The 16214-nt window shown below is 33.6% G+C and overlaps 1 protein-coding gene across 1 annotated transcript in view; it reads left to right on the top strand.

The window, feature by feature from the left end:
• The first annotated feature begins 262 nt into the window (after positions 1 to 262).
• The window catches only part of sptlc3 (serine palmitoyltransferase, long chain base subunit 3), a 56335-nt gene continuing 40383 nt past the window's right edge, over positions 263 to 16214 (top strand). Inside the window, exons 1-5 of the mRNA XM_058795056.1 lie at positions 263 to 418; positions 3957 to 4082; positions 4748 to 4948; positions 6601 to 6755; positions 7554 to 7702. Of these exons, the coding sequence (XP_058651039.1) occupies positions 3975 to 4082; positions 4748 to 4948; positions 6601 to 6755; positions 7554 to 7702 (613 nt within the window). The 5' untranslated portion in view covers positions 263 to 418; positions 3957 to 3974. The remainder of the gene's footprint in view (positions 419 to 3956; positions 4083 to 4747; positions 4949 to 6600; positions 6756 to 7553; positions 7703 to 16214) is intronic.

The following is a 16214-nucleotide window of genomic DNA, read 5'->3' as shown; positions in this document are numbered from 1 at the left end:
GAGAATCCCCACTGAAAAGCCATTGGGCTAGTTTTGAGTAGCAATTGGGCGGGTTTTGCTGAGAAAACATGGCAACCCTGATCTGCCCTTTTCGGGGAACACGAGAACGCGAAGTAATCATATATATATATATATATATATATATATATATATATATATATATATATATAATTTTTATTTTTATTATTTTTATTATTATTATTATTATTTCGAGACATTGATTTAATGAAAAACTCACATAGTGAATCGCGAACCGATTCACACTGTTTTAAGAGATTGCGGAAAAGAACCGACTCAAAAGAGTGATTCATTCTCGAATTGGGCGCCGTGATTTGTGTTTCTAAACAACCGAGGGAAAACAGGGACATGTTTGGGACATGACTTTTTAATTGAATTATCGTCGAGGGAAGTGTTTCAGGTCGGTGGTAGTTTCTTATCTAAAAAAAAAAAAATGATTTAGCAGTATCATTTTACAGGGGCAAGACGCGCAAAGAACACTTTGTTAACGTTAGACATATTGAAATTAGCGTGACCTACCAACTGCAGCTAAAGTAATAAAAGTAAAAAATACCACCTTTAGAAAAAGATGTTGAATTCCCAATGTGATCATATCAAAAGTAATACAACAACAAGGCCTCTCTGCATCAATAATTTTAAGCCCAACTGATAAGTCATTAGAGGTCTAGGGCGCATAGAAGCACCTGTCATACAAATAAGAGATAAATAATGAGTGCTAATATTAATAAAGCTAATGATGCTTGACAGATCTAGGCTAGCAAAGCTCCCTTAGCACGAAGTCTGGCAGAGAATTGGAAAGCTCACTGGATGTGAAGAAATGAGGGATAGAGGTGGACAGTGGGGACGGTTCAGGGTTTAGTGAGGAGAGAAAGAGAGGGAGAGCAAGACAGAGTGGAGCTGTGGTTAATTAGCAGTGACAGTTCCACAGTTGGTCCAGCATTGGTTTAGACAGCTGCAGGCTGCTGCCAGCTATCAGTGCCACACATTGCCATTCTAATTCTCTCTTCATTTCCATCTAGATAGATCTGTTCCTCCCATTCATTCACTCACTCAGGTGTTTTTTTTTTTGTTGGTGGTTTTTTTTTTGGCCATCCAACAGCACAAACCCATTGAAAAGGCAAGGGAAGGAAAGTCTGGCTTCAGACTTTCTTCATTTCACAATGACTTCTTGTTCTGTGGTGAAGACTTCCCACATTCTGCTGAATGCAGTTGGAGTGGTAGATATTCAGAAGGCAGCAAACGATTCAAAGATATCTCATCTTGGATACCAAGAAGAAAAGCATGTCACGTCTGTTATAAATTCTGTTGTAAATTTATGAAATGCAATGTAAGAATCATACGTAAGAATGTTATGGAAGACAAAAGTAATTAAAAATACAAGTTAACTTTCACTTATTGAGAAATAAAAAAATTAGACCACAGGAGCTCCTCAGTGCTGTCATTGTTAATAATAAAAGCTAATGATAATAAAAAAATAATGCTAATTAAATATAAATAAACAAAATAGTAGATTAACTTAAAATGAGAAATGCTTCCTTGGCAACTAACTGAAATAATATAAGTTAAAGTAAAATTACTAAAACTTAAGTGAAAAAAAACAAAATAATAATAATAATTAAAGCGACAGAAATGTACCATGCGTTTACTAAAGTAACACTACCCGGAGGCTGTTTCATAAAACGCTTAGAAAAGCGGGGATTAAAGTCCAAAACCTGATTTGAAATAACCTAACAAATCAATCGGGACTAAAGCTGTTTCATAAACGACCATTTAAATTCACGCAATCTCACTAATTCGTTCAATGAGTCAGGATAATTTGATGTGCACGCTTATTCTGGATCAAATCGATCCACCATGGCAAACAGCGAATATTTGTGCTGTTTAATGCATTTGAGACGTTGTGTTTTCCTCAGTGCATAACTGACACGTCACAGGTATATTTTCCATCTGTAAATGTTAGAAAGTCATGCAAATATATCGATTTTGCTGTCAGGTGTGGGCGAGGCTTACGCAAGCGCTGCTGAGCGCATGCGCGCAGCACAGACGGAGCAGAATAGAATAATAGCACAAGAATTCAGAATAAAATATACATTCTGCTAAAATATTTGTTGTTGGACATTAAATGTGACACAAAGAATTTTAATCCTACATATAAGTGTATTTTTATGATAGCAGTAACTGTAAATCAAATGTAAGCTGGCTAATACAGCCATAGCTCAAATGAGTTAAATGTGTGTTCCTCTTATCAGTTAAAATGTAGTCTGATTTCTATTATTTATTTAAATTTTTAATTCAGTGATTTTAACTTTTGATTTAGTGTTTTTAATGCTTTAATGCTTTAAAGAGCAGTTTTAGATTGCAATGTTTTAATGTTCTAATAACCATAAAAGGTACAGCTGTCATAAATTCAGAGAGAAAGGCTGCATGGCTAAACTGCTGATCAACTAAATGTGCAAGTAGCAACTATGTTAAAATGTCATTAGCCTACATTTTGGGCACAATACATTAAATACAGTTGGTTGTAGCCTATTTTTTTATGTATTTGATTATTTAAGGTGTATTTTCTGTATACATTTATTTTTGTACTAATAATAAAGTCAACTAATTGTATGTGAGAGAGTCAGTGGTAATATTGATGCGTTTCTATTGGTCAGTGTTAGAGGAGCTCAGCTTAACCTGACAGTTAGCCTGCTCCAGGTTAGTTTCTCAGCATAAGCTGCCACAGTGACTGAGCTTGAGCTATGGTAATTTTGCTTTCAGAAACCAAATCAAGTGAAAATAAGTCAGAATTACTGAAATAAGCCTGGCTTATTTGGTAAACTAGTTTTATGAAACAGCTCCCAGGAGTAACTATTGTATCTGAACAAAACTGTTGTCCTAATACTAAATATATGAACGTTAATGGAAAATAAAGTGTTTTTATTTCTATTTTCCCATAAAAGTTTGGCTAATATCACCATTACATTGATCTAACGACAGCATTTCATATACCTCTTAAGAGCTACGACTATCATATTTGATAGACTTTAACTTATGTGTCAAATCAGCTATGTAGACTTATAATATGTAACAGATGTAACGAGGAGAAATGGCACCACAAATATAAGACAATGTTAGTTATTTCAATGAAAACACCATGTGTTTAATGCATTGCAACAATTACAACAACTTTGATAACATACTTAACATTCAGCATTTGCAGTGCCTCTTTCTGAGGGGCCTCACAGATCAAGGACCCTGGCAGACAGACTGGGGCCCGGTCCATAATTCATCCCTTGTTACTTGTTCTTAAAACAAATGGACAGTTAAATTATGGTTAATATAAACTAATTAAACTATGTAAAGTTATTTTTTCATGCTGTTTGATAATTGGTTGTATCATAGGCAGATTGCATCATATGCATTTTTCAGCAGTTTCTCTTTTACCACTGACAGCTCGGATTTAGTGGCTGCAACAATTTTACTTTTAGTTTTGCTTTTCATTGAGGCTATTATAAAACCCATTCAGATGCAGATTCAGAACGACATAAAAGGCATTTTAGTTCATATTCATGGTGTCTCAAAATAGCACAGTTGAGTACACTTAGATGATCTTAAGCTGACCTTAAGAAGTACAAAAATTAAATTAGTGCGTGAAAATAGAGCACTTTAAGTACATTGTGGAAGTGCACTTGTTTTTCACCTGGGTGGAACTCTTCCCTTATCATCAACGACGCTGTCAAAGGCAGCGCCCAGTCGCGTCGCGTCGCGTCGTTCCCCTGATGTCCGTGAATACTTCCTGGTCTAAAGTTGTGTGTACAAAAATCAAAGTCAATCGAGTATGAAGTTGGATGGTGAAGTCACATCAGGGAAATACACTTCAACCGACACACACACACTTCTCTAAACTGAGGGACAGAAGAGAAGTTCAATAGCCTATATTTTAATTCATTCCTTAGTGTTGACGCTTCGCAAACATGATACGAACAGATGAACATCATTCATGCAATGGAACCCTGTCTCATTCTAACCAGAAACAAAAGCAAAGCAACAGTTTGAAAAATGGATATCATAGAAATGAAAAGGTAAGTCAAACCGCATCACTTCTGCTCAATGCGTCAAGTTATACGTGTTATTTTAAAAAGAAAAGTTAAAATACAAGGAGTGATTCTTAAGGCGGGCTTGAAATACTACATAGTTTTTACAGACGACGTTGTAACTTTTAGAACATATTCATCATAGGTTTGACATAGTATAGAGTTGAGGTCCGATTCATTTCAGCGAATCGGTTCGATCAGGTGGTTCATTTAATGAATCCCTTTGAAAGACGAGTCGCCATAGTCATCACTGAAATATGCTTTAAGTCCAAGCGCAGTTTTAATAATGAAATAAATGTTTACTCTTATAATAAATAGTTGCATTAGTAAATAGGTTATTAATGCAACTATGTTCATAAGAGTAAACCTTTATTTAACTGTAAATACTGTTTAACTGTAAAATTTGTATTCGTAGCCACAGGCAAAACACTGGTGGCTTAGTTTCTCTCTTAATTTAACTATGGTTTCTATAAAACAAACTATAGTATTTGTCATTTAAAGTGACATATTGGCAATGAAATATATGGCTTAGGCAAACATATAAATTACATGTATTATTAATATCTATAAATTGAGGTGAATGTCTTTTGTCTATTAAATTGCAGTGCAATTACAATAATATTAACTTTAATGTTTTGTCAATGGTATTTTAGGTGCAGAAAAATGGCAAGGGAGACCGTTTTCATCAACCTCGAGTTAGGGGTGAAGATTCATTTGAGCAGACCCCCATGTACGTGGCTGTCCTGACATACATGGGGTATGGAATTGTCATCCTGTTTGGCTATTTCAGGGATTTCTTAAGAGCTGTTGGCCTAGAGAAGTGCCATCAGGCTCGGGAGAGAGAAGAGCAAAAGGTAGGGTTGATCTCCATCTATTTCTCAAACTGTGGTAACCATCACATCGAGAAAAGTTAGTTTGTTCCAGTTTGTATTGTTCAGTACACACTGGGGGGAAAACATATTTTTTACAATTATTTTTAGCTTTACCTCATGTAAACCTTCCACTTGATTGGTGGAACTTTTATTTTTGGATTAGAATTACACATTTCTGTGTCTAAATAGCAAAAGCTCAGAGAGTTACATTCTTAACATTTAGAAATAATAACTGTAAAAAGATGAGTATTTGTCAAGACAAATTTATTGTCAAAGACAAAAGTGTTTCCTTTCATGTCATACACACTGTTCACTATGGAAAATCTCCATGATATGTGTGAGGTGATGCTGGGGAGGTTAAAGACGCAATTAAACCCCAAAGGAGAATGAGTTCATTATTTCTGCTCTCAGTCTGTCCGCTGAGAATGCCGCCTTCACAAAGATGCCTCTTTCATGCACATTTCTATCTCAAAGCTGGTGGCATTACATCAGATGTGATTATTCAAAGGCATAAATTGAGTTTTTTGAAGTTTAGTTGGCAAGATTATGAAGCGGTAAGCTTTCAGATGAAGTCATACCTTTAGCAAACTTAAATGCTAATATTGTGTTATACTGATATGAGTAACACATTGTGGATTTTCTGCACTGTGCTTGCCATATTTTCCATGATCAGTGTGAAACACTTCAGCCAAATTGGCACTGTCTAAATCTTCTAACCTAGCTCTAATCTGTGAAGTGCAAAAACACAAATCAGTAAGAAGGGAGTGCAACAGACTTTTCGGTGTAGGAATGCTGATATAGCACCATCTTTTCCCATTAATCTGATGAAAATAAATATATGAACCGGAAAAGAACAGTTTTTACTTCAGCACTGCACATTACACAGAGTGTGCTTGATATGTAGGCCTTGTGTCCATTAGCATTTAAGAGCAAAATTTACATGTGGCCTCAAATAATCCCGCAGCATTTCTGTTCTCCCTTTTCCCGTTTAACAGGGGTTTCTACTTTTCCGTTTGAGTTACACACCAGCAAAGCTTTAGACTGTGTGCTTTGTGTATTCTTTGTGTTAAAAGAGAACAAAAAATGCTATGCAGTTTTTAGTTTGAGCTTTCTTGGTGTCTTAAAAGAGCGCTTTGAATGCGTGATCTGAAACGCTGGGCAAAAATCAGACACCTCCTCAGTGACCAGAAAAACTTATGAGTGGCAGTCAAAAGCTTATGCAAAACTTGTAAAAGTCAGGCGGCAATTTGTTGCGCCTTTGTTATTTTCTACTGTTTTAACTGTCACTATAACGAGGATTCTGGGCAGTTCAAAGTAAGTTTAATAAAGGCAGCACAATGAGGACTCTGATTAGCCTCTCCCTTGTTCTTTGGCAGAGTTTACTTAAGGACAAGATGTGGGTGAGTCTCTCAGGACTCTGATACTCACAGAGCAGATGGTTTTGAAACATTCACCCGGTTGTAACTACCCACATACAAACAGTGTCTTTTTATGGCTGATCTTGTGTCAGCCGTGCCTCTTATTTTATAATGAATAGGGAATTATTGTGGTGAGGAAAGCACAAAATACTAATGTTAGGGTATATTAAAAAGCGCTTATGGTCATTATGTTGTAACCAATTTCTTGTATTACAGGATTTTGTTCCCCTGTACCAAGATTTTGAAAACTTTTACAAACGGAACCTGTACATGAGAGTCAGGGATAACTGGAACCGGCCTATATGCAGTTTACCTGGTCCGGTTTTTGACATCATGGAAAGGGTCTCAGATGATTACAACTGGACTTTCAGGTTGGTATATGCTTTGCATTAAAACAAACAGTTACGACCCTGTTGTAAAGACCAGGATGTGTTTTAGGTGCCGATTCCTGCAGGATGTCTGTGTCCTTGCAATACTTCTTAACTAGCTTCTCAACTAGCAAGTTGGTGAGCCAACTTTCTGGACCAGCATCACGGGAGAAATATATGAAAATATAATATTATTATAACTACAGTTGAAAAGTTTGGGGTGGAAATGCATAATGATTTCCTCAATAATACAAAGCAGCACAACGGTTTTCAACATTGATAATAATATGAAATGTTGACACTGAAGACAGGAGTAATGTTTGCTGAAAATTCAAGCTTTGCCATCAAAGTAATAAATTACATTTTATATAAAATATATTAAAATAGAAAACAGTTGTTTTAAATTGTAAAAATATTAATACTATTTGATCAGATAAATGCAGCCTTGGTGAGCATAAGAGACTTATTACAAAAACCTCAAACCTTTGAATGGTAATGTAAATTAAATAATAATAAAATATTTCATCAGGGGATAAATATATTCATATTTGATAAACTAATATGGTGTGCCAGTTATATGATTATGGCTCTTTTTTTCTCATTTTGTAATTTCATCACATTTTTTCTTCCGACAGCCGCACTCACAGTACTCACACTAACTCCTGCTTTGCAATACATGCAGTTCTCCTATATTACACCCATTGATTTCAGTTGCAACCTGGAACAAGAAAGATCTATGTACGTGCTATAGTAAAAAAAATTGATATCAAGAACTTGGTTGACGTGTTACTTCTTTGACAGGTTAACAGGGAGAACCATTGAGAACGTCATAAACATGGGCTCCTACAACTACCTGGGTTTTGCTGAAAACAATGTCGACTTCCTGAAAACTGTGGCAGAGGAGACCAGACAGTATGGGGTGGGCGTCTGCAGCACAAGACAGGAACTAGGTATGTGTGGTTACACCACAAACGAAACGTACCTACAATCACGGGTCACCCATAGCATCCAACATTGTTTGTTTAAGAACAAGCATAGTAGGTTGTTGAGCAATTATTTTGGTTTAGTCAGTGCCATCATTAACCTGTCAAAAGTTGTTTTTCCACTTGTGATCAGACCTGCTTTGAGCAGCGTTCATAGAATTCCTCCTTCACAAATAGATTTGACGATTTTTTCTGGGTGATTTATTAAAGGCCCAACCTGTTTTTGAATTTGCAGCGTAAGTTGATGATTGACTGAACTGCTGCATATCTCTCTCTACAGGAACATTATTTGTGTTATAATTAGTCAAATGACCCATAATGATCTTCATTGTATTTCCATGCTGAAATATGTTTATTTTAGGTTAAAATCTGGCTTGTTTGTATTAAGGCTAAGAGGTGAAATGGTTATCTGGGTGCATGTAATTTTTTTTTTTTTTAAAGCTCTCATGTTAAGGTTCTCACAGTGATATATAACCAGGCTTGTGATTTCCAGGCTTGAAAAGTCTGTAGTGAATATATATCTATTTTTTATTTATTAATGTTACTCTAAAACATTTAATCAGTTATAAAAGTACTCTTTGTGAGTGCAGTCTCTTTAAAATGACTTTTAAAAATGCTTATTTTGTAATCACAAACAACTTCCATGGAAATCCATTGGTAAAATGGCGTGGAAATCCTTGATGGGGGTTTAGAGATTAGACTTGTTCAGACACAGTTGTGTGTAAGTTTTGGTGTGACGATTGTTCTAGGGTCTGGTTATTCTGGTTTGTTGCATATGTGACATTTTTCAGCTGCTTGATGACTGTTGCTACCGGCTCTGACATCAGCAAGGCTGTAAAACATCACGTGAGCACAGTCGGGTCAAGACAAGACAGTAAACCTGGAAATATTTTCGCCACTGTTTTCTCTCACTTTCTCTCTCCGTCACATCTTTTCTGTCTCCTCTCACATACACAATATAAATACACACCCTTCTTAATGATATAATTTTCACCAGATATCAGATCATTTTCATAGTAAAGTAGGTCATCTGAGATCTTTATCTGCAGTGACTGTGGTGAATCTAAGCCAAATACCACATCAGAAACAGACACAAAAAGAACACGTGATCATGAGGCATGGGGGTGTTTGTGTGTAAAGTCTTTTTCATATCATTCATTATTCATTTGAGGGATTCATTTATTTTTTTGCATCTCTCAGAGGTTGTCGTTTCTTTCAGATATATTTCTGCAGGCCTTCTGTAAAATGAGCAATAACAACTAACCCCACAACTCCTTATTAAAATGCAGTTCCTAATTAGACGCCTGTGTATGTATGTGCATATTAGGGATGGGCATTTTTTAATCATTTTGTAGAATTCCATACAACATAAAAATGAGTAAAATAAGTATAGAAAAATATATAAATGATAGATTCTTAAAAACTAAATATAGGAAACGTGTAAAATATTATATTAAATAAGTATATACTTAGAAATATAAAAATAAGAAGTATAAATAACTACATTATTTAATCAAATGAAAACAGATGAGTAATTCTTGCTTTAAAATGTTTTACTAATTGGAGATTTGTGAAGTTACATTAGGTTACTATCTTACAGAAAACCCATGTGATGTTGGGTAATAGATTTTTAGCAATAACATTACGGTCACAGTTGACAACACTTTTTTTGTTCCGACTGCAAGATCAATAAGGTCCGTGTTTGTTTTTGGTGACAGGTTTTAATACTGGTGCATCAATCATTTACAGAAATTCTGCTGTAGGAGTGTCTGTGTGACTTTATATTTTATTATAATGTGTGTGTGTTTTCAGTCACCATGGACTATTTAAATGTACAAAGAGTTTATAGGTTTAACATTGTTACAGTTGTCAAACACTAATACCACTGATGCACATGGCACTCAGGTATGGAGGAGTCGACAACATAATGGGCCATTTAAGTGTCACAATTATTGTAACAAGAGCTAAATGTTTTACCATGATGACTCTACAACCAGCGAGAGGCAAATGCTGTTTGCTACAATAGTTTCCTATTAGACAAGAGTTGTCTTCCTCAAGGGTTCTTAAGTGACTTGTAAACCAGAATCTTTGAGCTGCATTCAAATTTGTCTGAGATTTTTTTTTTTTTTTGTCTTATTGGAGATATAACAAAAAAAAAAAAATGCATTTGTATTTCTAGTAACAGTCTCTAGAGGGCTTAAAAACAAAAATGTTAAGCTTTAAATGCGATGTTAATGGTTTCATATGAAAATGTGTATTTATTTATGCTGTAAAGCATCTTTTTAGGGTTGGGACTAATGTTTTGGGTGGATAAACCTGTTTACTGGTTTAAAAATACAGTGTTTACCGATTTTGCATAACAGACTTTACACAGACAGGATTAATTGGCAATTTTATTATATTAGTCTAATGTTAATGTTAAAAGGTCTGTTTTTAAGTGCAATAAATAGTATGTTAGTATTTTAAAGGGTTACTCCACCCCAAAATGAAAATTTTGTCATTTATCACTTACCCCCATGTCGTTCCAAAACCGTAAAAGCTTCGTTCATCTTCGGAACACAATTTAAGATATTTTTGATAAAAACCGGGAGGTTTGTGACTGTCCCATTGACTGCCAAGTAAATAACACTGTCAAGGCCCAGATGACATCGGCAAAATAGTCCATCTGCCATCGGTGGTTCAATCTGAATGTTATGAAGCGACAAGAATACATTTTGTACCCAAAGAAAATAAAAATAACGACTTTATTCAACAATTCGTCTCCTCCAAGTCACTGTAGCGCCATTTTGGAGAATATCCACTAGACGCAAACTGCGTACGCTGACGTGGGCTGGACGATATGGCCAAAATTGATATCACGATATATTTCTTAATTTCGGTCGATATGATATAATTACGATATCGATATGAACACTATTTAAAAAAGCCTCATAAAAACTGGCAAGAATGCCCACAACAGATGTCTGTACCTACAAATTTATGAAAAATGAATTTGCCAAATCTATGAACTCCTCCTATTAAACTATATAATATTTTAGGGGTGGACAGCACAAATAAATTAATGTTCACCTTTTATTTGCATTTAGCCTTCATACAAACAAGAAATGTGAAATCACTGTCAAATAAACATCTCAGACTCACCTTATTAATATTAATATCTTTAACTTCAAACTATAGGCTAACATACACTACCAGTTAAAAGTTTTTGAACAGTAAGATTTTTGTTTTTTAAAGAATTCTCTTCTGCTCACCAAGCCTGCATTTATTTGATTAAAAATACAGAAAAAAACAGTAACATTTTGAAATATTATTACCATTTAAAATAACTGTTTTCTATTTGAAAATATTTTAAAATGCAAGTTATTCCTGTGATTTCAAAGCTGAATTTTTAGCACCATTACTCCAGTCACATGATCCTTCAGAAATTCTAATATTCTGATTTTCTTCTCAAAAAAACATTTATTCTTATGTCGAAAACAGCGGAGTAGAATTTTTTTCAGGTTTCTTTGATAAATAGAAAGTTCAGAAGAACAGCATCTATCTTAAATAGAAATCTTGTGTAACATTATAAATGTCTTTATCATCAATGTCTTTTGATCAATTTAAAGCATCCTTGCTAAATAAAAGTATTAATTTCTATCATTAATAGAATTAATGATAGAATTCTATCATTAATTCTCAGGATTAAAAATAATAATAATAATACTGACTCCAAGTGAGTTGCTGCAGAAAAAAATAAAATAAAATGAGCAACAACAAAAACATGTTGCTGGAGACGGGATTATTATTGAAAATGCAATCTGATTCTCTGCCAGTAATCACCTGCGCCGCATTTTGATTTTGAAATATGCAGTGCTCATGTTTATTCAACGAAGTCAAACGCCACAAATAAATCAATGTATGGGAAACACTATGTATATCGAAATATCGGAAATGTGTTTAAAAATCGTATCACCGTTATTGAAAAAAAATATATCGCGATACATATTGATATCGAATTATTGTCCAGCCCTATGCTGATGCAGAGGAGACGAATTGTTGAATAAAGTCGTTATTTTTATTTTCTTTGCGTACAAAAAGTATTCTCGTCGCTTCATAACATTCAGATTTAACCACTGATGGCAGATGAACTATTTTGATGATGTCTTTTATACTTTTCTGGGCCTTGACAGTGTTATTTACTTGGCAGTCAAAGGGACAGTCACAAACCTTCCGGTTTTCATCGAAAATATCTTAAATTGTGTTCCGAAGATTAATGAAGCTTTTACGGGTTTGGAACGACATGGGGGTAAGTGATTAATGACAAAATTTTCATTTTGGGGTGGAGTAACCCTTTAAAGTATGTACATACATGTATGTACTTTGTTTATTCTGGCACAGTGCTTTTTCCCACTTTGACTGTAAGTAACTGTAAACAATTTTCTGTGGTAATCTGTGGTCAGAGATGGTGTATGGCAAGCCGTTTTGACTGTTATTCATTCTCAGGATATGACTTCTTGATATCAACAATTCAGTTTTTACTAGTTAAAATGCTAATTCTTGATATCAGGAATTAGATTTCTACTAGTAACAATGGCTATTTTTGATATCAGCAATTGCATTTCCAGTAGTAAAAATGTTAATTTTTGATATCAACAATTCAATTTTCACTAGTTAAAATGCTAATTCTTGATATCAAGAATTAAATTGTATTTTCACTAGTTAAATGTCACCATAGGCTGCCATTCAGAATTAATTGTTGATATCAATAATTAATTTCTTACTAGTTGAATCCAATTTCACATATCAGAAATACAATTCTTACTAGTAAAAATGTCTGTTCTTTATATCAACAGTTTTATTGTTGATATCAAGAATTTAATTATTGATATCAAGAATTTAATTATTGATATCAACAATTTAATTGTCACTAGTGACAATGTTAATTTCTGATATCAATAATTAAATTGTTGATATCAGAAATTACCCTCCCAATTGTTGATATCAGAAATGAACATTGTCACTAGTGACAATTGAATTGTTGTTATCAAGAATTAAATTGCTGATATCAAGAATAGACATTTTTACTAGTAAAAATGTAATTATTTATATCAAAAATTATATTTCTGCTAGTAAGAAATACAAAGCTGATATGTGCATTTAGAATTGTAACTAGTAAGAAATGTGTTTTTGATATCTGTAATAGTTTTGTTGCCCTTTTAACATTTAAACATATGTATTGTTGATATCAACAATTCAACTGCCGATATCAACAATTAAATTTGGAATTAGGAATTAATTCTTGATATCAGGAATTAAATTGTTGATATCAGCAGTTGAATTGTTGATATCAGCAGTTGAATTGTTGATATCAGCAGTTGAATTGTTGATATCAGCAGTTGAATTGTTGATATCAGCAGTTGAATTGTTGATATCAGCAGTTGAATTCTTGATATCAGGAATTAAATTGTTGATATCTGTAATTGTATTTTCACTAGTTAAATGTCACCATAGGCTGCCATTCAGAATTAATTGTTGATATCAATAATTAATTTCTTACTAGTTGAATCCAATTTCACATATCAGAAATACAATTCTTACTAGTAAAAATGTCTGTTCTTTATATCAACAGTTTTATTGTTGATATCAAGAATTTAATTATTGATATCAAGAATTTAATTATTGATATCAACAATTTAATTGTCACTAGTGACAATGTTAATTTCTGATATCAAGAATTCAACTGCCGATATCAACAATTAAATTTGGAATTAGGAATTAATTCTTGATATCAGGAATTAAATTGTTAATATCAAGAATTCCTTTTTGGATATGTGCATAGTAATGAATTCCTTTTTGGATATGTGTATAATTTAATGACGAGTGCCACCCTTTATGAATATTTATGGTGGATAGACGACAACATACAGAGCCCAAAAGAGAACTGCACATTCGATTGCCCTCTCATGAAAATAAAACGTTCCCGTAGGCTATTTTTAATAATTATTTTGTTTTCATTTAGGTAGAGGCTACTCACAATAACTCCGCCTACCAACGTGTCTTAGGGTTAGAATAATACAAAAAACTTCCAAAGCGCAGACAGTAGAGCATAAATCCGTTAACTTTTGACGCGATAAACCCGGGTTCGCTTACATCCCCTATCACATCGGAAAGGCATTTATTTTCAATAAAAATTAAGGAAATAATCGAAAACTGGAAAATAACGTGTTATAACGGGTTAGTTGTAGGGGCGGCATCCAGTTAATAATTTTAATACAAATGATCATTTACACTCAATACGTTATTATTGTATACTGTTTTATAATGTAGCCTACTACAATACTGAGGTGCAGATATTGCCCACTATTTGCAATAAGTAGTCTAAACGGCATCAAACTACTATTACTGCAAGAAAATGTTACTATTATTAAATAGTGTAAATATAATCTATTGTTAAGAAAATACGCTATTTTCACTTACTGTAAATAGAATTCATTGTATTCACTGAATTCAAATAGCCGCTGCCAAAATCAAATTCTAAACTATCAGCCATTTCAACTGGAAGATGAAGGCTGTGGTATTAATTTTATCCACTAGAGAGAGCCACATGATATGGAATCTTCTAAGCCTAGTCTAACTCTTTTGAGATAACATATAGACTCTATTCCATATTATTTTGTGTTGTTTTGCCAAAACAACACTCAATGTTGAATGGGATAGTAGAGACACTCATTTCCAAAACAGAAAAATTATTTATTATTTGTTTTATGATACAATGTTAGGTTTTAAGTAAACACATTTATAGTTACAAAGACAACAACAACAATATAGCCTAATAATAAAGTAGCATAATAATAATAATAATAATAATAATAATAATATTGGCAATAATAATAATATAAAATAGCCTAATAATAATAATAATAATGATAATAATAAGCAATGAACCAGATGGGCAAGATTACATCATTCTTATTAAATCGTTGTCCATTGCCACTCCGAACCCACTACAATTGTTCATGTATTAACTTTCAGAAGAGTGTATCAGTGCAGTATCATATTTAACGTAACATTGAAATGGCTGAGACAGTCATTTGAAAGAGGTTCAATAGACTTTATCATTCATCTTGTCCACCGATACTTCAAGAGCTGGACAACATGTTATATAAAAATAATGCAAGTATTAGGACATTACAGTGTGTATCACGTTTGGTCCCAATGGTCAAGAAAATCCGAGCCGAATTGGGCAGATAGTGCAAATATGTTGGGTTATCAAACGTGTCGATGTACATAATACATCAAAACGTACAGTAAAAATAAAAAACAAAAAAATAATAGCACCCCGCCTTTAAACAAAGAGAAACGCTGACACGAATTTGGGCACGCAATATGACGACTGGTCCATGTACACTGTAAAAAAAATTCCGTAAAATTTACAGTAAAAAAACGGCAGCTGTGGTTCAATTTATAGTTAAATACCGTAATTTCATTAACTGTTATAATGTTAATATAGCAACCTATTGAAGTACTGAAATCTGTTTTGTTCCATTTAAAATACAATGATAACCACCAAATGCAGGTGGTGATGTGAAAGTCACATGATGAACCAAAGCCCATCACAAGCAGCTTTTAAATAATAACATATATAGACCCTTTTTGCGCCGACGTCACGTCACCGCACTAGCTGGAGGCAAAACAAAGGGAAAACTGGAGGTGGCCCATTCAAACCAGCGCAGATTCGGCTACACAAGGAGCTTAAAATATCATCTTGTGCACAAACACTAAACACCATCATGGTGAGACTCATTAAACTGAAATATGCAATAAACATTAATTTAACAACATTAGATGTAACATACAACCCTAATAAATATAACTGATAAGAAAAAATTAAGAGGAAACATAGTTATTTCAAAGAAAAAAAACCAATCGAACAAAATTTGAAATGCAACGCAGGGAATTCTGGGAACGTCAGTTTACGTTTTTTCCCCTGTAAATTTTACAGGAACTTACCGTTAACCATTTAACAGGTTTTTACTGTAGCATTTTCAGTTTTTTACCATTAAAATCACAGTCATTTTTTTACAGTGTAGCCTAAATTCCAACGATATTTAAAAAAAAAAAGAAAAAGAAAAATTCCAGCAAAACGTTCAAACTTTGTATGATGCATTATTATGTTTTATTTTTCATTTTGGTTGTATTTTTTATTTGATGCATTAGAAGAAAGTGTAATGAAACCAAAAAATAAACATATGAAAAAACGACGAAGTTATTTTATATGTTATAGCTAAATGAATGCCTTGCTCATTTTCCCTTTAATTATCCAAAGGACTTTGTGGCCAATGAAAAGAAACAGGATAAAATTACTTTTTTAAAACAATTAACAATAATTGTCCAGCCATAATTTCATGTTTCATTGACAAAACAAATAAATAGAGGAGCCGTTTCTGCTGGACGTTCTTCTGCCATCTTTGGGCAATGCTGACGCTAAAAAGAGGAT

Source organism: Onychostoma macrolepis, chromosome 13, assembly GCF_012432095.1.
Source record: "Onychostoma macrolepis isolate SWU-2019 chromosome 13, ASM1243209v1, whole genome shotgun sequence".
Classification (NCBI taxonomy): domain Eukaryota; kingdom Metazoa; phylum Chordata; class Actinopteri; order Cypriniformes; family Cyprinidae; genus Onychostoma; species Onychostoma macrolepis.
This window is presented reverse-complemented; position numbering and strand designations above follow the sequence as displayed.